This window comes from Colius striatus, chromosome 12 (genome assembly GCF_028858725.1).
Source record: "Colius striatus isolate bColStr4 chromosome 12, bColStr4.1.hap1, whole genome shotgun sequence".
In the NCBI taxonomy this organism is placed as follows: Eukaryota; Metazoa; Chordata; class Aves; order Coliiformes; family Coliidae; genus Colius; species Colius striatus.
In genome coordinates this window covers 11,482,652-11,508,736 of record NC_084770.1, presented here as the reverse complement: position 1 = coordinate 11,508,736, position 26,085 = coordinate 11,482,652, and the positions used below count along the sequence as shown (strand labels likewise).

The window sequence follows — 26,085 nt, the reverse complement described above, 5'->3', positions numbered from 1 at the left end:
AAAGAGGTTTTCTGAGAAACATGTTCAGAAACAGCTTCCAAAGAAGCATTTTCCCCCAAACTGTCATGCCTTTCACATAAATATTCCTATCACTATTTTAGAGATGAGATATCAAGATCTTTTGATGAGAAGCAGAACAATAAAGGGAATAGGTTTCATCTGGAATCTAGAATTTCCTGGGACACCCAAGGAGTTCCAGGAAGAGTTGCACCATACATATTAACCTAAGAAAAGCATCTTTTTTTTTTGTCTGAATGGCCATAAGCGAGTCCATATGATCCATGGTCTGCTTAAACACCACTCAAACATTTTCCTTATTTTGAATATATGCACTTGCAAGTGGTATCACTTGCAGAAGGAAGATGGGGGGGAGAAATAAAATTAGGATTAGAATTATAAGTATTAAGTCCTTGGAAGTATTTGTCTATAACTATGAATTCCCTTTGCTTGCATCCTGCACAGACAACCTCTTTCTACTCTAAATGAAACTGACATTAAAGTGCTTGTGTGCTGCCATTAGTTTCCCCAAGGCTACCAGTAAATCATACTAGAAACCATTTTAATATACACATAGTAATAAGATATTTTTTTCTGTATAAAACTAACTCAACTCATTTGTAATGTGCCATTTCTATATCTCCATGAAGTCTATAAATATTCTTATAGCTTTAAAGTAAGAGTTGTAATAAATCACCAGTGTCAAAACATTGCAGAGTATACTATTAATTACAAGTACACTGGTTCAGAATCAGTCCAGGCAGGCACTTGCTTTAGCTGTTTAGCTCAGTGAATTACCGAAGCTGGTATTTCCTTTGCTTTGGTCACTTTTTCCATTAAAAGTGGATGTTACAAAAGATTTATATTAAAAATTTAAATAAAAATTGACATAATAGTCATGTATTTAAAAACACATTCACCAAATATGCTTAGTTTTTCTATCACTCTCAGCCAATGCATGTACCAAGAAGGATGTGCAAAAAAATCAGTCTTAAGTTGAGACATTCTTCTGGAAAGTACTGCTTACAGTTCAGTTCTCACTGGCACAGGGAAGAATCAATCCAAGTTATCATTATATTGGGCCTTGCTGTAATCCTTAAGTCTATCTTATACTGATGTTTTATTTTAACTGAAGTGAAAAATTTTATATGACGTAAAAACTGTATTAATTTTCCTTTTTGAGAAAGATAAGTGCCCTCTCTTTTTTTTCTCCTTTCTTTCTTCCATCCCCACAGTTAAGTTCAAGGCAATTAGAGAAACAAGCTGTGTCAAAATGGGTTTTGCAACTTGATGCATTTTGTAGAACTTCTCAAATGTTCCCTGTTAGAGAGATTATCTAGGTAAAGTAATTAGTGCACCTGGAAGATGGGACATACCAAGTTCCAATCTTTGCTGAAATAAAAATAGATTTTTTTAAAGGAGCATCAATGGAGAAAATGAACATATTCTATGCCATGGACCTCTTGTGACTGGGGAGATGGAAAAAGTAAGATTTCACAAATCCTAATATTTAAAAGAGCATTTTTCATCTCAAGGGAATAAAGTTACTGTGAGGGTACTAGGTAAGAGCAGAATTACAACTTTCTTTCTTCTCTAGGCAATAATGTTAGTATGAGGATATTGGGTGAAAGCTGAATTACACTTATAGCTTCTTTCCAGCAAAATTTAGTGAATTTTACTTACTGTTGGCAATATTACATTATTTCACTTGATTTAACACCTGCTGAAGAAATGTCATCCACCTCTGCAAGCCTTCTCTACTTGAATTGATTTTAAGAGAAACGTGGAGGGATGTTACCTGTCTAGGGCTTACATCTTACATTGATCTATTTTTGCATGACATAAAAATGGGGAGAGTTTCAATAGTCCATCAGCTGCTAGGAAGCTAGGATGTAAAATTGATCATGCTTTTTAAGAGAGACTTGAAGGTGACAGAGCTATTAAAATCCCAAGCAATCAGTGTTAAGTGATGGTTATAAAATATATTATATTTGAATAATGCTATTTCATTAGAACACAGCTATCAAAAATGTTCTATTTCATTAGAACACAGCTATCAAAAATGTTCTATGATGTTAAGGATATTGATAAATCAATAGTTGATGAAAATTGCTTTTCCCTAAGTATTTTGAACTAAAATGCTGTAGAAATTCAGACTAGCATAATTTTTCTGAGATTGTAGATGCCTTTATTACAGTCTAATTGCTTTATTTAATCTTCCTGTTTTGATTAGAGGTTTCAAAATCAGAAAAAGGTTTGAATTTGAACCTCTTGCATTAAATCTTTTCTACAGCTATAATGAATCTTCACAGCATAGTAATATAATGCTTGTTTCTAGAATAACATGCTTGGATGCAAGAATCAGCAAAAGCAACTTAAATTTGTGATACAATATAGAATTGTTTATGGTGCTTATTTTGATATCCAGGCATATTTGACTGTAAATTTACAAACATAATAGCAAAGAGAGATTCCTACAAGATCTTTTGTGTCCTGGAGTGACATTCTGGCCTTTTTTTTTTTTATCCATAGGCTTTGCTACTGAATTCAGTGAATTTCACCCCAACAGATTTATGTAAGGCACACAATAACTTTCTATTTCCCTATAGAGCCAAGAGGCTTAAAGGATTCATAAGGCCACAGGAGGAACTGGGAAAGTAAAAGGAAAAATAAATAAAGAAAACATCAGCAGCAAGGGAGAGGAAAGGCCAACAACACTTTGCATTTACAAAGTATGGATTATTCTTTCTGGCATAATCTACACATCACCACCAAAATTCAGTTTGGGAGAAGCTACTGGCACAAAATTTGCTTGTGATTAGCAACAGTAAAGAAAAAAAATATTGGCCTTAGATATCAAGATAAATCCTTTCTATTGTTAAGAATATAGTATCTTAAATGGCTTTGATGGTGAAATGAAGCTTAAACCAAAATGTCAAAAATTAGGCAGCTAAATTAGTCTTTTTCTTATTCTAAACTACTTGGAGCAATTAAAATCAGGAGGAAAATTGCTTAAAAAGTAAAATATTTAGAACTTGTCAAAAGGTGTGACCTCAAGGGTGAATGGAAGCTTGATTTGGTTTGTATTTACAATCAATCTGTCAACATCATTAACTACATGTTCCAAATTAACACTCTGAAAGAACTTTATTATTTGATTTTATCAGTTATTTGACAGGTGAGCGACACTTTCAAAATCTGAGACTCAAAATACTTATTTCTTAAATATGTAAGGCATGAACAGTAACTTTGGTGTGCACTTTATGCTGATGTAGCCAGATTCAGAGCCTTTTGAGAATTTATATGTTGCCTTCAATAGGCTTTAGATCTGGCTGTAGAAAAATTCTTCTATCTTGCTGAATTGCCTAGGACAGAGGGCTTCTGCAAACTTTATTGGAGTTTTTTTTTTGTAAGAGTTAGGTTTGCACGAGAATGTTTTTAGAACACTATCTCCTTTCCTGCAGCACAACCAACTTTTGCTGTTATACACCAGGCATTCAGTTGTACCTCAAAATAACTCAGGAATGACACCTTAATGGAAGGTATCACCAAAACAGAGAGGATGAAGCTGTTGCTTCTATGGCTTGTCATCTAAGCTGTTATTTGGCTCACAAACTAGAAAAAAACCATTTTGAAAGTGCTTATTTATCTTAAATTCCTGAAACGAGATATTTCAGTCACGAAGCAAGGAGGAATCATCAGTGCTCTGTTGTAACAATCTAATATGCTCAGGGCTAACTGCAGTTAAAGCTCTATACATTTACTTTAGCAGTACTATATTATTCTGTAAGTATTAAGGAAGGATTCTTCTCAAGATGGGGCATAACAGTGTAGCTGGAAAATTGTTTGAAGGGATATAAAGAACATCTGACTGGACAGCAGTTAATGGTGGTACTAGAATCACTATGTTGGATGAATTTGGAAATTTTTGGAAACATTGGTGGCTGTTTTATTTGCTGATAGAGGAATATTTAAGATAATGAAAAAATGAAGAGGCTATGAACAGCCTGTGCTGTCTAAGATTAAGCTAGTTTTCTTATAAATTTGAAATCAGAGAATAAAGTATGTGCAGAAGAAAAATAATTAAAAAACCTGCAAAGAAATAAGAACATCAATAAAAATAAAGCTTAAGTTTATGACCTATTCTGAACAACTTGAACTTTTCCAAGAAAGTATCTTTCTGAAACAGCAAAGCAGCAATCTAGTGGAAGCAGGGACATAAGCGTTGACAGATAAGAGCTATATGGAACAATGGTTTTTAAAATAATCAAAAGAAACAATTTGTTACTTCACCAAAGCAAATTTCAGCTAATAAAGAAGGCTTAAATGCTTTAGAAAATGACTATTCTTGTGGCCAAAGAAAAATGGTGTAATCAATGTAATCTATCTGTCTCTAAAACTTGCAATGAACTACTACATCTTTTGCATTTCTGTATGTTAAAATCAGAGGAACTGCTGCTGATTTTTCAAAAGCAAAACACAAAATCAATCTAATCTTCCTCTTTTCACCCCTCTCAATTGTTTTTTTTCCTGTGACTTGCCATCGCAATCCTAGCCTCAAGTCATCAATTCAATATCTAAGAAGACAAATGCTATTTATTCCGTTTCAATTTGTTGGGAGGAAATATCCTCTAATATTAATTACTGAAGTGAGTTCATAAAGCTAATTTACTTCCTTGATAAGTTTTGGGTGTTGGAAAGAAATTCAGTTAATCCTTTACACATTAGGAAATAGTAACCAATATAAAGGCCTTTAACCTATCAGGAAGGAAAAAACCACAACCTAGTATTATTATGAAGTCAGTGTTGTCTTTTCTTCACACTTTCCAGCAAGAATAAAGGCTTCAAAAATTTATCTGATGCTCATAAGATTTCCATTCCACTAAAAATCTGATATACTATGGAACAAACACTTGCTCTCTTTGCACCTGCTTTATAGAAACATTTCTATAGAAATTATATTGCCGCTTCTCTCTACCTATATTGACGCTTCCCTTCACAGCCTGTAAAATGACTTCTGTAGAAAATTGCCGTACAACTGTAAATCAGTAAAGACTTTATTTTACCTTCATCCAAAAGACAGTAGCAGTACTTGCATGTGTTTTCTGATGACATGCAGTTTTGTTTCTATTCACTCCCTAATCTAAGATAAAAGACTCTTTACGAAATAAGTTCTGTACTTTCTATGTTACACTTATTTGTTCAGTGTTTTTCATGTATTTACTGCTTTAAGTCTGTTTATAAACGGAAGTGGACACAAGACCTTACCTCTTTCTAACCCAAGAAAAACATTCTCCCTCTGAGAACTGTTCTTGATCTAACTGGTGTTGAACAGCATGAGATCTTAATGATATTAATGATAGCATAATAATATTTATTATCTTAAAAGACCTATAACTGATGACCCAACTTTATATTACCTTGACAGAATGCTACCCAATAGTTATATTCAGAAGTATTATTTTCGACTACTCTGCAGTTTCTAGTCCCAGTTTCTGAAGAAGGATACTGGATGAGCAGATCTACTGAACTGTTTCTATGTTTAGGGTGAGAATTTAGAGAATTCTTTGTTTCATTTCTACAGTCACCTTCCCTGCTTCTTGATGTAGGCTAATGTTCAAGAACTAATGATTCATTTGGACAAAAGGATGAGAAATGTGAATAGCAACTATGTTTTTGTGTGTCACATTGTTTTCTTAAGTATTAGAGTATATGACTTTTCTCATCTAACAGTCCTCTACACTTAAAGATATAATCTGGAGTGTAGACTGTATGGAGATGAGATAAATGAGGCAGAGAATGTGAGGGGAAATTGCTTGAATATTAAGTGTGAAAGGTCTGCTTTCTTACATACAGAAAATGTCAGCTATGTGGTGGTGACATGTAGTGGCAACATACTTTTTGAAAACAGTACAAAGGACTATCTTGTGGATAAAGCACAAGAAAGCTGTCATCAAATGCACGTTAGCTTCAAAGTGGCTGCAACCTTAGTACTTCCACTGTAAGTAAGTAATTGCCTGTGTTGAAGGGCTGTCTAACACCCTGATGAAAAACATCAGAAAATGCAGATGAAGGATAATTGGAGAAAATAGACTTGGCAGAAATTATTACTGCTGCTTGTATGTGCTTTTTACACAGCATAGACTGTATGTATGCACATATGTGTACGTGTCTGCATACACTAATAGCATACATATAGGCCCATGGAGATGGACATATGGTATTAAGCACAAACGGAGCAAAAATTGGCAAAACTACAAAAGCTACAGCACTTGGATGTTGTTAGGGTGCAAAGACTGAAAAGTAGCCTCTTGCCCTCAAAGTGCATGTAAACAAACTCAAAGTGAGCCTACGGCTATTTGGATTTAAATGATAGTTTCATCATTACTTTCAGTGGATCAGGTTTGCATCTGGTTGTAGCACGACTCCAGCTAAAAAAAACACAGAATAGAAGTTGGAGAAAGTATTGTAACTGAAAATATTTTCAGGTCTGCTAAATTACTCTTTGGTAATGTTTTGCTAATTAACACACAATTAACACCAGAAGAAAAAAAGAGAAAAAAAGATGCACAGTAAACCAAGCAAATCCTGTACTAAGATACACCCTCAGCTGCACTTAAATCTGAGAGCCTAGGGCACTATTTTACATAAATTAAGTATTTGTAGTAAAAATATACAACTAATAATTCTTTACTGGACCTTAAAAATAACCTCCAAGGAAGGAGCCTCCACAACCCCTCTGGGCAGCCTGTTCCACTGCTCCATCAACCTCACAGTGAAGTGTCTCTTCTGAAGACAGCAAATCCATTAATTGTGTAATGGAAACACAACCGTGCAGTCAATAAAATGCCGGGATGCTGGCAAGTGCTTTAGATTATTATAGTACCTTATTTATATGTATTTATTTTCTTCTTGTAGCTTATTGTGTGAGAATTTTAGTTTTAGACATATACTTCTAAAATGTTTTAACCATGGCTTTTGTTTTTTAGCAGATAAGGAATTTGGCAGATTATATATCTAGTAAGAGAATTGTCATACAAGAATCATGTAAGTTAAAAAGAAGAGATATCCAAAATCTATTTCAGATGTCAAAAATGGATCTTTGTCAAGAGCAGCCTGGTAATATCAGAAATCATACAGATTTTATAAAGCCTTCCATTGCCCCAAGATTCTCTGGACAGGGCAAAATCATTGGTGTTTGCAGAGGAAGCAGGTGCCTCAAAACATCAGTAAAGCTGCTAGGTCCCAAACCACATGGACTTCTTTTGGTGAGGTCAGTGCACATTTGTGACAAAATGCTTGATGCTCTATAAAGATCACAATGTAACTTGTCTAACTGTGCAAGAAACAGCTATATTAATTTCTTTACCAGATAAAATTGCCCTGTTGTAAAAGCATTTCTGAATGCATTTAACACTTGTGCAAGTGTAAGACAACATAGGGTTGTAACAGAGCAACCTATAAATCTTCTCAACATTTAAAACTACATAAACCTATGTCCTTAATAATGTTACTGCATAGTAATTTAGCAGTATAAGACAGTATGTATAGAGAAACATATTTTGTTTTCCAGAGTTTGATTTCATAATTGGAAACTGTATTGATAAATCCTGTACTAAAATCACCTAACAGTAATGTGAAGTGTCAGTGTCTCAGATAAAGTTAAAGAAAACTATTAGCATTATGACACAACCATATTTTAAGAAAAAAAGCTGAGTGTTTTTACTTATTATATTTGGAACCTCTTCAATTTTAGTGTAAGCCAAATTTCATTAAAGTCAAGGGGCTTTGGTTTGTGGCATTAAAATCAATTAAATTTGTTTACTTGTACGAAAAATGAAAAAGGGCTTAAAGGAAAAATCCTTTTTGTTTTTTTTTAATCTCTGTCACAAATTGTAATGATAGTTGTGACTGACGATATGTTTAAGGGAAGGTTGTAACTGTCAACTTTTCCAAAATGTGAGATTGATTAAGATACAATTTAAACTGAAGGTAACCATACTGCAGTATGTGATGCTAAACTGTACTCTGTTTCAGCACTGCATATTGATGATTCAAGCTATGTTTGTAGCTTAGGCTTAAATTGATTCTAGTTTGCTTTTTCTTCCTATGAATTCCACAGTTGCAGTGATGAGGAGGTGGCAAGAATTAGGAAGGGACTTGGTTTGACAGCCTATGTACTTAGAGGAAATTCTATTCACAGAACTAGATGTGCTTTACAAGGGTGAGGTACAAGGCTGGATATTTGCATGGACAAAAACTTAAAAACTAGGGATAAGTCTTAACTACCCCCAGTAAGGAGAAATGTTTCAGAGATCGCTCTTCAAAGCTCTTGTGCATAGCTACACAAACTGATTTTTTTGGTTCTGCAGTATCTTACATAACCCCTTACATTTGACTCTACTGCACAGATGAAGACATATGAGAATCTCATTTGTGATTCAGGACACCTTTCAAAGAAACTACATCATGTGTCTTGGTTTGGAATTTCATTACATATTTCTCCATATGCCAATGAGGTTTTGGCCTATAGGTTTAATTCCAGTTGGTACATGTTAGCTAAATGCTGGCATCTGCTACTGTGCTGTAGAGAGTAAACTATAACCTTAACAATCAAAGAACTTTATTAATATTTAAAGAAAATGTTTAATGTTTAAACAGATTGTAAAAAACTTTAATGAAGGCATTTGGAAGCTAGTTTGCATATGGCGTTACGCTCCTTTGCCTAAAAGCATCAAAAATTATATCATTTTTCAACACAATGAGCTTCTCTGTAAAAATACTCCTTCCACTCTAGAGTTCTAGCTTTCTTCAGGATATGAATTACATTTGAACTTGTTTATTTTCCATTTCCTGTGCTTGAGTAAAATGAAAGAAACTTTTTTCCTTCATTTTTCAAGAGTTCTCTTTTTCATAGGTCAAAAATACTATTTTTATTCAGAGGGGTGCATGTGTAAGATACTAGAATATAGTACTCCTTACAAAATGCTGATGACCAAGGGACACATGCCTGATGTGAACTAATGAGGCCAGAGTAAACCTGCACATTCTCAGTTAAAGAATTTAATTTTTGCAGGTATGCAAAAACCAGAGAAAAAATGGATATTAAAGAGTGGTGAATATTTTCAGTATTATGGACAGGATAACAGCTAATTTATGATATAAATCATTAATTATACAGTTAATTACTGATATACCATAGTTATAAAGTGTACTGTTACCAGGTTACTTGTAACATTGTTTACTAGCTGTAAACATCATGTAGCTCACAGCTAAAAGAGAGGAAACAATTAGGGCATTTACACATAAATTTAAGGGGATTCGTAAAGAGACCATAGATTAATGTTCTTTTAGCATGGCTAAGTAATCAGGAACATCAGTCAGATAATGAGGGATTTTGTTAAGAAATCGAGATTGAAAGACACAGTAGTATAATTCCTTTGGCAGAAATCAAGATTTTCTTGTGTTACGATTCTTCTCATTAAACCCATACAGTAAGCAGCTTTAGCTTTCTTTATACTATTATACTATTCTACAGGGTTCCATAAGATCTTATGGTACATCTGGTACAACAATGTATCTGGCACATTTCCAGTCTTCATCTTTTTCTGCTAAACACAGAAAATAGCTGTATAAAGAACTGAAATTCATTGTACAGTTCCTGTCAATTGCAACACATTTTAAAGGTAATAATTATTGCAATCACTATGCACGTGATGGATATTCAGTTGGAGATAAGATGGCAATTTATAATCAAGGGCAGTCTGTAAAAGACCCAGTGGCTCTGTGGGGATGCAATGAGTTAGTAATGGCAGTCCAGCTCAGGAATACATGGCTTAGCCAGCATGCCTGGGAGGTCGCTGGAGCTTCTCAGTGCCTTGAACTAGAGCTATAATGCTAATATCTAGACACATATGAGCTCTTGGACTTTTAGAAGGGTCTAAGATAATGACTTCTGTTGTTTTCAATTTAGTTGTCTCAGCAGAAATCTCTAAATACAATTTCAGGTGTCTACTCATAACAGCCATGTTAAATGCAAACTAAACCATCTTTCTCTTTTAACTCTGTGCTTACAACCTTTCAATGTTTGTATCATTTTTTTTTCTCTCAGAAAAAGAGTTGGAGCATTTCTATGTCCTTCCTGATCATTTTGAACAGTTACAAAATGAAAGTTTTGCTATAGCCCTTGCTTCAAAAAAGCAATAAAAATCAGTGTGAAACGTAAGAAAACAAGAGAAAGGTTTCTCTCTAATACTAATTTACAGTAAAACTGTCAAAGGCAAATCTACACTAATACCATTTCAATAGTAATAAACTTCCCCAAATGCTATTTGATTTTCTTATTCTTGTTATCAGAAGTAGCAACTTCAGACCTTTCTCCTGACCTGGTTGGTCACCTGGACTCTTTCCTGAGCAGCACTGCCTGAAGCCCTAGTCTTTATCACTTTTGAGTCTGAAATTGCAGGGATTCAAAGACTTTGGAAATTAGGGGGTTTTGTTCAGCTCCATGAGACAGAAGGAGATGGTGCCTATTAGAGCTAACTTTTATGCTCAGTCTCCACTTAAATGGAAGAAAGTACTTTGTGAGTGCAACCTGTTTAATGATGGCTATGAATTTGGACTTTATTGGATTATTTAGGCAAGGACCTCTTGTATATTTTTTCAAGAGTGCCAGACCTGAGTGTTGTGTATTAGCTACAAATAATTTCTAATTTACCCTCAGATAGAATATAAATCATCAAATATAGTATCTTATATCAGATAGCCAATGGTGTTATATATCTCAGAAGATAATGAAGAGACATTCTTGTGAGAAATTTTCCTGCAGACACTGTGATTGTGGTGTGCTGGGCAAACAGATTCCTTCTGCACAGCACATATGCAAAGACTGATTAGAATCTAGAGCTGGTGGTAATCGTGTTTGAAGGACAACTTTCTCTCAATTTTTCTCTCTGCTATTCATTTACATAGAAACATCTGACCTCCTGCAGTGCCCTGAAGGTCATTTTTTCCTGAATTCCAGAACAAATCAAAACAACAGGCTGTTTATTTCAAAAGTATGAGAATTATGTTTTGTAGTGGTTTTTGCTTTGCTAATTGTTGAGGACATTTTGCTTGTTAGTAGGGTTTTCCTCAGTCTAGAAATACTCTTGAATTTTTTAAAAGTCAAGAGACTGAATTGTAAGAGCCCTTATATCCTGGCATTTGTGTGGCCTTTTCTTCCTAGAAGTGTAAACTAATTATCTACAAAGAATCCAGTGTCTGATAACAGAAAATAGTAGGCATTAATCAAAGATAAATTAATTTAAGATCTGTGTTTTAGAGGTAACCACAGCTATAATTCTTTGATCTCTTCAACACATACAAATAGCAGGATCAAAGCCACAGGGCACAACACACACACATGTCCTGTGTGGCTGTAGAGAGTTTAAGATAAACACAGTAAACCCATTTAAGTTTGTGCTGTTGCTCCCTGTGATTTAAAGGGCTGCTTCTCCCAAATGCAGTACTGGTGTTAGGCATCTGAAGTGGGACCCCTCCCAAACAGCAGATTGGTTCAGGTTTGGCAACAAGATTCCACAGCCATCTCTATTCAGGCACTTCCCTTCTCTCACAGAAAAATAAAATCAGTAGCTGCGATTTCTGGTATGTACTTTTATCAACAGGGTCAGGAGAAATAATTCTGCTACTAGAGTAGAATTAGCAGTGCATTATTTCTTTTCTCACAAAAGAAGCCCTTAAGATAGTCATTGTGTCATGTATCCAGAAAAGGAGATCTGTCATTTCAATTCTGAGAGTAAGTCTCCTTGTAATTTGTTTAAAAGATATTTAGGCCAAAAGAAAAGCATTAGAATGATTGGATTATGATAATAATGGTGGTTCATTTGGATATAGGGAGCCAAAATCTGACTTCAGCCACATCTTTGCCTATAGTTCTACAGTGCTGTTTGTGTTAACCATTGTTTGATGCTATTCAGGAACCACTCCTTTGATTCATCAATTTTCTTTCCCACATGCCCCTTCAACCTGCTCTAGTAGATTTGGACATCTCCATTGCCATACTTTGTACACTCTTCTAATTTGCTTCAGAAGTGATTCTGTAATTATAGATGGAACAGCATCAAGTCTAAAGTTCATATTGAGGCTATTTTATAACAAATCAGAGCCAAGAGACTATAATGATTAGATTTATAATTCTTGAGAACTTAAATATGTTTCATGACTTTTATCATCCTGTTTCAATTAATGTGATTAATTATCATTAAATTAATATGCTTAGAAACACAACCCTTTTACACCAAACTGTCTTTGGAATACAGCACTGTTTATGATCCAACAATCAGCTGATTGATCCCTATCCTGTTTCCTTGTTGGAAAATGTATAGCTATAACATAAATGAGCTAAGCAAGTTTTAAAAAAATTTATTTTCAAGGAATTTCTGGGAGATATCAGATACTTCTCTGTAAAGTGATGACTTTCAATAATCAGAGATAATCATGTCTGCTTTACAGTGTGGAGATTTTGAAACAATCAGTACTGTGTTCAGTGAGCAAAGCCCAAAGACTTTCAGTCTTTCAGTGTAAGTTGCTTTGCTTAAGTAGTCCTAGTAAGACTACATGCCTTGATAAAATTACTCAGAAGTTATGTAGCACTGAGTTCTTTTATTTTACCTTTACCTCATTCTAAAGCTTGTGTAAAACCCTGGAGGTGAAGGGCTGACACAATCTTAATGTGGCGTCTTGTGCATACTGCACACCCAGTGCAGCTGAACAATCAGGCCAGAAGCTTTTGTCCATAAAGCAAGTGTTCCCTAATGGGTTCACAAGAAAAATGGGAATTAGTGTTTAACCAGTAACATGGTTAGAAAAACTATTACACCTAATTTGAGAAAGTAACCTTCATGATCTTGTTAGACACAACTATTTCAGAGATGACTATGTAAAGAAGGGTTAGACTGGTGAAAAGAATGGAGACAGGCAGGGCAGTGTGTGACATATCCCCTTGCTGATTGGACATGTTTTCCTGTGCCTTCTAGTGATTCCTTGGCTCTACTTTCACAGGAGATCTCTTTCAGAATTCCCTTTCCAGAATGTATAACTTGTTGGCACTGTATTTTGTCTGAAAGCAGATTCTCCATACCACTGCACATCTGACCAAAGAGAGGTATTTTCCTGTTCCCTGGTCTCTTCATTGTGACTGTTCCCTGGAGTTAAAGGAACATTACCAGAAAATGGTATAACTCAAAAGTATGATGACATTTATAGCCACTAGAGAAAGTGAGATGCCTCTCTTAATAACCACTAGGAAACTGTGCTGGTCTTAGCTTGCCATTTGTGTGAAACTGATAGAGGGCTGAGAGAAAAAAAATAGTGAGGAATGTTTTCTTCCTGCAGAAAACACAGCACTGTCCATGCATCCCTTTCTAGAGCTAATATGTAAAGAATTTACAGTCTGTACATTTTCAACAAACCAGTAAATTCTATTTATCTGGCAACACCCTACCCAGCCACTGCCTGACTTGTAGCTGAGCAAATCAACCCAATCCAAATGTACACCCAGAAAATCTAATGTAAAATCTTAACTATTATGTCCCAAGATTTAGAAGCAACTGTTGTTTGTCTGCAGCATACTGTGGGGTTATACTAGCAGCTGTAAATAATTCTAGAGAAAGCTGCACAGACTCAAATAGCTTTCGATCAGGTCCTAGCAGTTTCATCTTTTCCTTCACTAAAGATATATTGGATAAATTAAACTTTAAATGTATGAAACTCAGGAGCAATCTGTGTGACCTAACCTTGTTGCCATGGATGGTAGTGTCAGTTTTAATGTTAAAATCTCTAAGACCATAGTGAGTTCAACGATGATGGCTTAAAAATACTGCCACAAAATATCACTCATGTTAAACAATAAAAACACATAGAGAGAATGTTTATAAATACTTAGTGAGGATTGGGATAATGGGATTGAATGTAAACTCTCTAAAGCCTTCATTTTCACTAAATCTTTGTTATCTTACTTTTCTTATGGCAGTGTTAAAATAATCCATTGTTTGTGACAAGATTTGTGTTACATTATACTTTCAGATTCTCTAAGTTTCAGATGCTTGAAATCTAATATTTCTATTTCACGGAATGTTAAACAATGATTGACTGGATAATAAACGACACATGGGGACTAATAATGGTGTCTTTTAAGAGGCATTCTTAATAGAGGTTCTTAAATTCTCATTTAAGAACTGGAGATAACTTTTCATTTTATATTGATATCTGAAGAAAATCATACTGGTCTTTTTTTTCTTACTTATTTGAGAATTGCCCTTGAGAGTTGGGTAGAGAAGAACATCAGGAAGTTCAACATGGACAAGTGCAGAGTTCTGCACCTGGGTAGGAACAACCCCATGCACCAGTACAGGCTGGGGGTGATCTATTGGAGAGCAGCTCTACAGAGGGAGACCTGGGAGTTCTGGTGGACCAACATGTCTTCATGGCCAAGAAGGCCAATGGCATCCTGGGGTATATCAACAAGAGTGTAACCAGCAGGTTGAGGGAGGTTGTCCTCCCCCTCCTCCCCCTCTACCCTGCCCTGTGAGGACACAGTACTGTGTCCAGTTCTGGGTTCCTCAGTTCAAGAGTGATAGGGAACTTCTGGAGAGAGTCCACTGGAAAAGCTACAGGACCTGGGGCTGTTGAGACCTAAGAGGAGATGACTGAGAGGGGACCTTATCAATGCTTATAAATACCTAAAGGGTGAGTGTCAAGATGATGAAGCAAGTCTCTTTTTCTGTAGCACCCAGTGTCAGAAAAAGGGGTAACAGGCACAAGTTGGAACACTGGAAGTTCCACTTGAATGTGAGAAAAAACTTCCCTGTGAGGGTGAGGGAGCCCTGGCACAGGCTGCTCAGAGAAGGCATGAAGTCTTTCTCTGGCAGTTTTCAAAACCCGTCTGGATGACCTGATCAAGGAGAATCTGCTTTAGCAGGCAGTTGTGCTTGGTCTCTTCCAATCTCTACCAATCTGTGTGAGTTTTTTAGAGGAAATGCTGAGGTATAGTGAGAAATGCATATCTCAGCATCATAGTTGGAAATACCACCATTATCATTGTATACTGAATGTTACCATCAAGCTGGAAAAGTTTAAGACAGCAAAAAATGTAAAGAAAATTAGGCAAAGCAATAAAGAAAGTGCTGTTTTTTAAAAGCAGCTATCAGAATTTCACAATCTGATTTACAGTTTAAAATCTAATCTCCATGTTTTTTGTTAGCTTTAGCTTCGGTCTGAACTCAGTGTTTTGTCAGTGTGCATTACAGTTCATTGGTCCTTATTGAAAGACCTGTCATATTGTAACAAAAGAGAGAGACTGTTTTTATAAAATTCTATAAATGAATTGAAAAGCCCTTGAATTTGGCCAGTAACGAGTAATAAAAATGACTTAGATTGGGAGTGAAGCTTCCGTCTGAGCAACAATATTAATTTAAAATGCGCTTATGTCATAGGTGATTATGAGAATGCCAAATGTGTGGCTTAGTAAATTTGCTTGAAGAGAATTCTTGCTGTGAGAAAGAGACATTGCAGGTCTTGCTGAAACAGCTGCATGTTAAAGGGTAATCTTTGGATTCGAAAAAAAAGTTAAAAGAATTCAAAGGAACCTAACAACAATTTTTGAACCATATCGTAAGGGAGGCTGAGCATTAAGAGCTTATTGGAGAAGAGAAAAACAAGATAGAAGGGGTGCATAAAACTCATAGCTCAATAGAGAAACACATAATCCCTTTTCTGTCTGTAAAGGGGTAGACTCAGTTTATTTTCACTGTTGTGTTTTTCACTGTTGAATGGGAGGCAATGAAAGAGTGAACATGAACAAACCAGTATGTATTTAAACTAAATGCTAGTTAATAGTGTAGTTGAAAAGGTTCCTATGTAATTAAAAATACCATAGCCTTTCTTTTTCTCTCTCTGAGGCTATGCATCATTAAATCGTGCAGATAGATCTGTGAAAAAAGCCTTATTCAAACTGTAACAGTTATGTGCAAGGGTAGTAATGGCATATGCAATTCACCCTTTCTGCAAAATAGAAACATTCCTATATGAAATGGGAATGTTATACCCTTATGACACAGTCATCTAAGAAAGGTTATCTACTGGAATACTTTTCAAAAGCATACTTTTCTGCTGGTATGAAGAAATGCAATTGAGAAGACCTCCCCTGTTCAATAGCTAACATTTTATTCTGGAAGTACTGACCAGAAACCTTCTTGTGATTTAAAATCTGAGACAGTCCGACAGTTGAACTCATACTGTGGCCAGTATTTTATCTAACAAACTGCCTTTGATAGAGAATTGGATTTTTTATAACATTGAGATGTGTAAGAAGTGATGAAATACTCTATTTAATATTTTAAATGCTTAAAACCAGATTGCATCATGAAAGTTATTGTCTTGGGCCACGTTTCCATTTTATTCTAGGAGACAGATTTTCTGCAACCTAGGGTTCTTGGGACATATGAGTCAACTTTTAAAAAGGGAGAAAACTGCATTTAAATGACTTTTCACAGGATCTAGGTATTGGATAAATAGTCTAAAATTACTTCTTGTGCTGAAAAGTATTTTGAACATTGCAATGCCATATATCTAGTACCAAGAACAGCCCCACGTTTTAAAAAATAATTACAGTTGCACTAGTCACCTGTTCAAACAAAAACCAGATTATCAAATTTCTCTTGTCTCTAGATGCTAGACAACACAGTGGAAAAAGTCAATATCTTTCTAATTATGTCAGATTTTTAACGGGGCAGAGATAAAGCAATGTCATTGCTCAAGTCTGTGAGCCAGTCTGCAGTTTATACAACCCCTCTGCAAAAATCCAAAAGAATCCAATCTCTCAGACCACTTCTCCCTTATTTATTAGAGCTCTTTGACTTTCTTAACTCCACTGCAGGAAGCTAGCACAAACTGTTATGTTCTGACTTTTCGTCAGCTTGACTGACATTTGATGTCTCTTGGGAAAAATAGATTCTTATATTTTTTGCTTATTCACATAATTGTTACTGTTTTCCCAGTGAAATCTCGAGTCTTCTGTTCTCTTAGTGCTCCCCTAATGAAGACACAAGCCTCTTCCTTTGCGCTGATGAAATCACACCCAGCTATATTACTGTACCTTTATCTACTCCTTACACTAGATGAAGACACAAAGTTAGTTGTTTCCATGCCCTACCTGTTTTGTTCTCATTTTGGAATCTGGTGACAGATTGTTGTAGGTATAATGGGCCTGTGTAACTCCACAGAAAAGGACAGCAACAATACCTGAAAGTCAAATAAAAAACAGAGTTAGTGCTTCTAATTTCTTAGGTTTGTCAAAGGGCTGCATAAAAATGCTAATCAGACTGTTAAAAGTATTTTATAGCAAAAGAACTTTAAGATATGTTTTATAAGAACGTCTTTCAAACATACTAGATTTTTTTTCTTTGCTAAATATTGAGAAGGTTTTGTATCTTCTACTCAGTCCATCATGCTTTCAGAGCATTTCCACTGCAATTTATTTGGCCCAAAACTGTAGACAAAATATTGTAAATAATACAATGTAACATCTGACCATAATCTGACTGACAGTTAAGCAAGACTAACATAATTATACTATGAAAGACTTCAGACTAATTGAAAATTTTGTCAGAGACTTAATAGGAAAGGAAAAGTAATTTCAGTCTGGGCCTGATTGTTAACCTTATCATAAGCAGTGTGTTAACAATATGCAAGGTGGATGACACCACGTTGTTTAAAAGTGATGCTCTGGCAGGTGCAAGCTGCATTGCCCGAAATGAATGGGTCAATGTCTGTAGCCATGTGGCAGTAATTATAATTCCCAGATTTTGGAAGGGTTGAGGAGCAGGGCAGCAGGTTTGCCAGGACTAATAATAAATTTGTATAATAGTGATTTGAATAGTTCCTCCCTGGCCCTGGTCCTAAGTCACTAGAATCATTGGGTAATGTCACTTTAATGCAGTACTGTAATTAAAGTAGACTGATAAGATTGCAATTGTGATTTACCATCAGCTCTGGACACAAATAAGGCAGAAGAGAAGGAACACACACAGGGAGAAAACGGAAAACCAAAAACCAGCGTCTACCCATAAATGCCCATGTAAGAAGAAAGTGCCGTACTTAAACTTGAGGCGTGTCTACATAGATAATTATTTGCACAACAACTCATGGCTTGGGCATGTCTGTTCTGATCACCACTCCTCTGAAAACCTCTATGCACGTTTCCTGAAGCATGTGGAGCATGCATATTCAGTTTGGTTTCTAGATGCACCACATGAGCAGCATTTGGTTTTGCAGAAAGCAAGCCGGCAGTGTGATCACTGCATGCCTGTGGCCTCTGGAACTCACGTGCAAGTAGTTTTCCACCATCTACCCCACAGTGCTTTAGTTCTTGTGCCTTTTCATCCTTTCTGCTCACTGCCTCCTGTCTAAAAGCTACAACATGACCTAATTAGCAGTTTTGTTCTGCTTCCTCATGGGCTGCTCTGCAAATTGTTAGGCAATTTTTAGCTCATAGGCTGTTCACATATACTAAAATAATACTGATGAATCCAAGGAAACATATTGAGGCAACAAAGCAAACAAGGAGATATCTGTTCAGATTTAGGCAATATCCATCTTTGCAGTAGCTTTCTTTAGGCATTTATTGAGTTTAACTATCATAAACTGAAACATATAAAGCATGTCTACTGGAAGCAAAAAATATGAAATAGAGTTTTGAAAATAATCCCAGTCTGTGCTTCAGTCCTGTGTTTGAAACTGGATAAGGCTTCCTCCATCTTCTACAGGATAGCAACTCTCCAGAATTTACAAAGGCCAGCAGGAGGAGGCTTGGTAAGGGGGCAGAAGCTACTGGGCTGCAGGCTTTAGCACTGCAAACCCAATATAAAACAATCTGCTACTTCAAAAGGATTAATAGAAGCAGGCCAGGCTTCACGAAGTCACAGGAAAAAATGGATGGCAATGTACTGAACAAGTAATAGAGGAAAGTGCTGGTGCCTTCATAGGTTAACAGGCTTATCCAAACCTCTAAATGTTTGAATTTTAGTGGAAAGTGGGTCCTGAAGGTAGGTGAAACTTTGTCCTCCTCTAAAGCACAGTAGGAAACATGTTAAAGTAAAAATTTAGATAGTACTCAAGACTATTTCATTTGAGAGTGTCTATATTTGAATAGCTGATTATCACATCACAGTTAAAGTTATTACCTTATTGCATCTTTCTGAAGTTTCTCACTCTCTTTGGATTGCTAATCATGGAAATATTGTCCAAAAAAACCCAACTTCCTTTACTTTCAAGCCTCTCTTGTTTCTGGGAAGAACTGAGGCCTGGCATTAATATGCCTTTTGTGGAAGAAAAAAGTATGGAGTAAAAAAATTCTGAGATGAATTTGTCACAAGAGATGACTGCCATCAGAAAGAAAATAAGAAAGCAATCTTGGTTTTTTTCTTCCATTCAAACCACTGTGGACATTTGCTTTGCTTGGGTTCTCTGTATATTGTAAATTTAAGTGTACTACTTCCACAGAACACAGTCTATGTAGCCAAGAGAAATTCCACTGAGCTTTAACTGCTGTGTCTTTGTTTATTAATATTTATTTTCTTGTGTCTATTTTGATTTTTTTTTTCTGGCTACAGTAAACTTTTCTTCACAGTAAATAACTGTGGGAAATAGGGAGATTGTTGCTGCCTAGTTACGTTCCAGGAAGTTTATGGTTTTTCTGAGGTCTAATTGTTTTCTTAAATGCATCTAAGTCTTTACTCTGTAGCTGTATTTGTTTGTGTAGAAGTGATCTGAGGAGTTTAAAAATTCTCAAGGCATTGATAATACACCATAACCTGCTCAAACAACAAAATTTCATTTAAAAAATACATCAGTAATATTGTTAAGTAGTGTTGCACCAGGCTCAGTAAAAGAGATGGATACATGTTCATCTACATGAATCATCACCATGTCAAGTCTTGCATTTTTAAAACTTACTATTAAATTCCAATATGATTATAAAATGTTTTTGACTGCTAAGAAACTGTTACAGTTAGTGAGATAATTGAATGACATGAGGAATAAAATAGTCTAAATATGATTTTACAATAGGAATCAATGATCTGAGCCATACAATTATACAAGCGTAAAAAACAGATAAACTGTTTCCAGGGAAGACTGAAGGAATGCAGTGGACTATTTCAGTTGCTACAATTGAAGGCTTAATATGTACTAGCCATGTCCCTCACAAGGAATGGTTCATTAAAATACTTGGAGAAAATGATTTGTAATGCATTTCCATAAAAATTATTACTTAAGAGTAATGATCAATTTTATGTTAATGCAGCTACAAAGGAAAGAGAAGAATCTAAAGAGGCAAAGAAAGAACTTCGTTTAGTTGGGAAAAAACAATCTGAATTTTTTGGTAAGACTGTTACAGCTAGATTTTGAAGTTAGATGGGTAACCAAATACTGTATGAACTGTGTATAGAACATAAATTAAGCTTGCAGGCTTTCTTTCACAGAGAAATAAGACCAAATATGATGATACTGGAACTGTAAACAGAAAGTATTTATTAGGTGCAGGAAGGCAGATAAACTGAGACAGTCCTTTTACCACTCCTTAGTGCTCAGTGTTTTAATTTCAGGGTGTTGGAGACTCAGCTCACTTTTTTGTTGTTATGTTGTTTAAATTTTAGGTGGAAAATTTAGCGATTACTGAGATACTGAATACTACAATTGCTGAACAAAATGTTAACCTAAAGTAAACACAGAATGTTTTGAGACGAAATGGGTGAACAGTTGTTAAGTACAACTGCTTGTGTTTATTAATGAAGTTGCTGAAAATTTTCATTTAATATAAAAAAATGAAAAAACTCACAGTAAAATGTTTGTAGTCACTATTAAACTTTCAGCTGCAGCTCAACCTGTTTGAAGAGGTTTTATTAGGAATAAAATCCTACTATTTTATTTTATTTTATTTTTTCTGCTTAAGAGAGCAATGTCAATACAATAGCTGTCAGTACAAGCAGAGAACTTATTTTTACATTAGTTTTGATGACTGCTCATAGTTAGGATAAAAGCCAGCAATGTCAAAAGACAGTACAGAATAAAGAAGTAAGTTATGTCTTTAAAAGTATTTTGCACACAGTGAATATTAACATGATAGTGTGAACACTAATTTCTAAGTGTTAGTCTAAAAATGATTCCTATATTACTGAAAGACAAAATCTTTTTTTGATCATTTCACAGAGAGCTAAAAGGAAACACACTTCTGCCTTTCAATATCTGGTCATAGAATCATGGAATATAGAATGCTAGGGGTTGGAAGGGACCTTCAGAGATCGTTTAGTCCAATCCCCCTGCAGAAGCAGGTCAACCTACATCAGGTCACAGGAACATTTCCAGGCGGGTCTTCAAGGCTTTCAAGGAAGGAGACTCCACAACCCCTCTGGGCAGCCTGTGCCAGGGCTCCCTCACCCTCCCAGTGAAAACTGAAAAAAAGGTCTGTTTTTTGTCAGAGAAGGGCAGCATGCACACTGTGCTTTTAATGGAAATGACTGGCCACAATTTAAACTTCAGAATTTGCTAATCTGAAAGAGTAAAACTGACATTACCTCTCCACCTGTCAGGTCTTTTAGTTAATTTAGAAAAAGAAAACAACCCAAACTCTGTCTTCAGGGTAAACAAGGGAGGTAGTGAATAAAATGTATACTTTCATTTGAAAAGATCTGTAGGTAAACTGACCAATTTTGAAGCATTCCAGAGCTTCAGTGATGCTTTTCAAACTGTGCACAACATATTGCAAATCCCACAGTAAAACACACAACAAGAGCTAGTCTTTCATCAAAGGCAGTGAAATGTGTGGAAAAGAGCACAAGGAGGACTGGGTAATAGAGAAATTATTTAAATCAGATAACATTTACTTTGGAGTCATATTTGTGTCAGAATATCTGACACTTCATCCCAGTGCAGACTGAATGTGTGAGTGGCAGGAAACAAGGCTCTGTCTTCTGCATCAAATTGTTGCAGTAATAAAGCTATAAACCCACTAGCAACAATATCCTTATTCAGTCTGTTTTCACTGAGGGAGTGTGACTAATCATTTTCTTGATCCTAAGGCAAAGATTTAAGGCTTCATTCACAAGACCAGGACCAATGCAGAACCAAAGCTACTGCTTTGCTCATGATGCTTTCATCTCTGGAGTTGTCTGAGGCTGATTTTATGTTGAAGTGACAGAAAGCAACAAAACATAGAGCAGAGGGAATTTTTTAAGCCCTCATCTGAGGACTGATCATTGATATTGTACCTGGCTGCTTCAAGTGAGACCTGAGCTTCAGTGTTGTAGTTTTCCCAAATGAATTGCTGAATTCAATTTAGATTGGAACTCTTACTGTGAGGCATAACAGATTTTATTCTAGACACGTTAAGAGTGCTTACCCTGTTTATCCTAAACCTATTCACTAGCAATAAGTCTCCAGTAACCTCATTTTATTCAACTGATCTCAAACTAATACCATGCTAGAATATATACTTTTCTCTAAAATCAAACCCCCTTTTTTTTCCCCCCCTTACTGTCTTGAAAGGCTGTACCTACAACAAGATCTAAGTTAGCCAGAGTCAGGCACTGGTTGAATGGTGCTGTTGAAAGGGTGAATGGTGTAACTAAAACTGTACAGTATACTGGTTCTAACTCATACGCCACCAAAGTATGTGTAGAGCTTCCTCTAAAGTACAGGATCCACCTGACACTCCCCATCCTTGAATTCCACATGAATCATCCAGATTCTACAGGCAAGAAATGGATTACTAATTTCTAGCAAACTAGTCCAGTTGTCATCCGTCTGCAAAGCAGTGGAAATGCCATCTTCTTAAAGAGCCTGTTTCCCTAATTAGACCTAAGTGTCATCCATTCCTCCTAGAAGTGGTGAAACTACAGTTTAAGAAAGTCCAGATCTCTTTCCTTTTTACCTAAAAGCCAAGCTATCCCCTCTCCCTTGTTACTGGGAGGAATCTGCCTACTTGTTTTTAAGCCAATCAATCACCAACCTTCATTGTGTTCACAGTACTTAGAACTGCAGAAAGAAATGTTTTGGTAGATCCCTTCTGAGTGTAATACAAAGAGAAAAACTGGTCACAACATTTAACAGAAACAATGAGATAGATGATGGATCCAAGGCAAATTACAACAGATAGGAACAGTGAACAGCCAGCCACAAGACTAAATGCACTTTATCAGCAGTACTATATGAAATAGAAGTTGATGGCATTTGTTCTTGCTATGTCCTAAATACAAAGGTATCTCAAAACCACCTCATTGAGACAACAGGTCTTTCGCCTTGTCCTGAGTACATCAGTCATAATAATCTGCTTATTTTTTTTTTGAGAAAAAGCTTTCTCAGTAGGTAGACTGTGCTGTCCTGTGAGCTCCTAAATAAGAAGGCAGGTGTCAGACATACCACAAAATGCTCAGACAAGAATTGCTGAGGGTAGGGAAGGAGCAGTAATTTATTATCACAAGTTACTTCCTTTGTAATAATCAGAAAACAATAATTTTGGGCTGGGCTCTGCAAACCAGTAAATAAACAAAGATTATCCTCTCCAAAATTCTTTCCTTCAACATCTATTGTTTTTCTTAGCTTCATAGCACAGTCTTTGGCATGTAAAACCTTGAGGTTATTGATTGTAATTTTAATGCTTTTACATTGATAAATTCTATATGGCTTTGAAGTATACTTTAATTGAATATACATGTAAATAAATTCACATACATAGATTTGAGTGCATTTTTTTAATCTATATTAATCTCTTTTAATTTGAATATCTACTTAGTTGACACAGCTAGAGAGGATCTGAGGTGAACATTAAACGCCCATGTACATCATGCAGTTTTTCACACACAAATGAGTGAGAGATCATTTAAAAGCTGGCAATTTTTGTTAATTATAAAACAAGAGAACAAGCAATTAATAAATGCAAGATGTGCTTTTCTCATTTATTTTGACATGTGTTTAGTTTAATTTTTTTCCCATAGCTTACTAGGAAATACTCTGTAATGAAGCTCGCAGATGAAAGCAATTATATTAACACTGGCCTTCCCATAGTATTCTGTTATTACAACTTTGCTCAGCAGTCAGGAATGATACACTTCAGGGCAAATCAGAAAGTGCACAAATTAGATTCTACTGTATAAGAATCAATTTATTATGCATATGTCACAGCTTGATGATAAAGCTGTAATATTAATTACCATAACATCAGTTTATAATTTACAGTTATCATTATAATAGTAATTGTGTCTTCCCAGATTTTTATTTTGGTTTACTGGATACCATGGCATGTCTTGAAGCAGAGGAATAAAATATTTCCTAAAATGTTGACCTGTATTACTCTCCATTTATATTTTATTTTAAAAATGTGCAAGCTAAACAAGTGAGCTCTACTACTTACTATACCTACACAAAAACAGTGTAGTCCTGTTATTTATAAATTATGACATTCTTCAGTATTACACTTCAAAAGGCTCACAGTGATTGAAGAACTAGTGTAGAAGGCATTATAAGAATAAAATGATTTTGCAATTACATTACTTAATAGCCACAGGGAAATACTGTTGTTTAGTGGTAATCCTTTGAAGTTCATTTAGAAGGAATGAACAGAGGAAACACAATATCCAAAGAAAATGAAGATGAACATAGGCGTAAATGTACAATGGATCAAGTTAATTTTGAAGCAAGTCTACTGCTGTCAAAGACTTCAAACTAGTAATTTAGTTCATTGGATAGAGCAGTCAAGCAGTGTCATTGCATGGTTATGATGCTCTCAATTCTAATGAGTGATTCTGAGGTATCAAAAAATCAACACAGTCTACTATAAAACCAGATGATGTACGCATTAAAACAGACAAAGGACAAAGCAAGTAAGATGGAAAAGATTGGAAATGATAGAGTATGGATTAAAAGCTGAGAGTGTTCTGAAAGATGACAGGCTTTTCCCTGGGCTCCCTGCACGTTTTGCAACAGCTGCTTTGTACATAATGTATCTGTGTGGGAGACTGCACACAGTAACTAGATTTCCCTAGTACAGATATGAGAAATCAGAGTCACCTTTGAAATCTATACCTCCAACAGAATCTAAGTCAGCTGACAAATATCTTAACTGATATAGTAATTTGTCTGCTGTACTGGGACCTTAAAGACATATTTTGAAAGGAGGGGAGCTTGGAGCTATTTCAGATGAGACAGAGAAGACGAAAGCAACACCAAAACTGGTTAAACTAGACAACTAAAAATATCCAATCTAAACTATAACATTAGCACAGTACTAATAAAGTCAATGCATTTACAAAACACAGCTTTGAACTTCTGAAGGTACAAGAAAGGCTCTATCAATGCTTTCCACTAACAGTTTCTGACAAAAGCCTCTCAGAGAAACTAAGTAACAAAGACTCAGCTGATAAAACTTTCAAGATTAAACACACCTGTAAAAAAAGACAAGTGACAGACATATAAAAGGCCTTGATATGTTTTCCTTGGAATTTGTGTTGGCAGAGCAGTTCTCTTTCATATGCCTATATAAAAAGTTAGCTAAATTTCCCAACAATATTTATTTTTATCTCTTGAATTGTAACTTTACTTTTGTTCTACTCTTTCTCTTGGACATTCCATCTGTCCATTTAAAATAACTTACCATTGCTACCATAAAAACATTTGTGGTATTTAATAGTGAAGTCTTTTATTTCTGATATTTTATATATTGCTAAAGGGAAGAGAATGAAGCACTCTTCAGAGTGACTACCAGGAGAGATTATGCAGTCATCACATTTTCAGTATGCAAAAAAGACATATGCCAATTACTTTTGTCTGGACATACAGTCTGTTCCTACGCCCCTTAAATGGAAATTGCCTTTGGTTTAGCACCTGAGGATCTGAAAGATTTTAGTGTTTCCCCTGTAAATTTCCTTTTTTTTTGAGTGGAATGTATTGCTTATCAGTTACATATTTGCTGAAACATAGCATTCTTATTCTTGGATAGAAATGTATTTTAAATCAATCTTTCTGTAGAAGTCATTG

The 26,085-nt window shown here is 35.5% G+C and overlaps 1 protein-coding gene across 1 annotated transcript in view; it reads right to left on the bottom strand.

Moving 5' to 3' along the window:
• The window catches only part of SLC9A9 (solute carrier family 9 member A9), a 183,560-nt gene that overhangs the window by 81,635 nt on the left and 75,840 nt on the right, over positions 1 to 26,085 (bottom strand). The window contains exon 9 of the mRNA XM_062005547.1: positions 17,210 to 17,298. Coding sequence (XP_061861531.1) covers positions 17,210 to 17,298 — 89 coding nt within the window. The remainder of the gene's footprint in view (positions 1 to 17,209; positions 17,299 to 26,085) is intronic.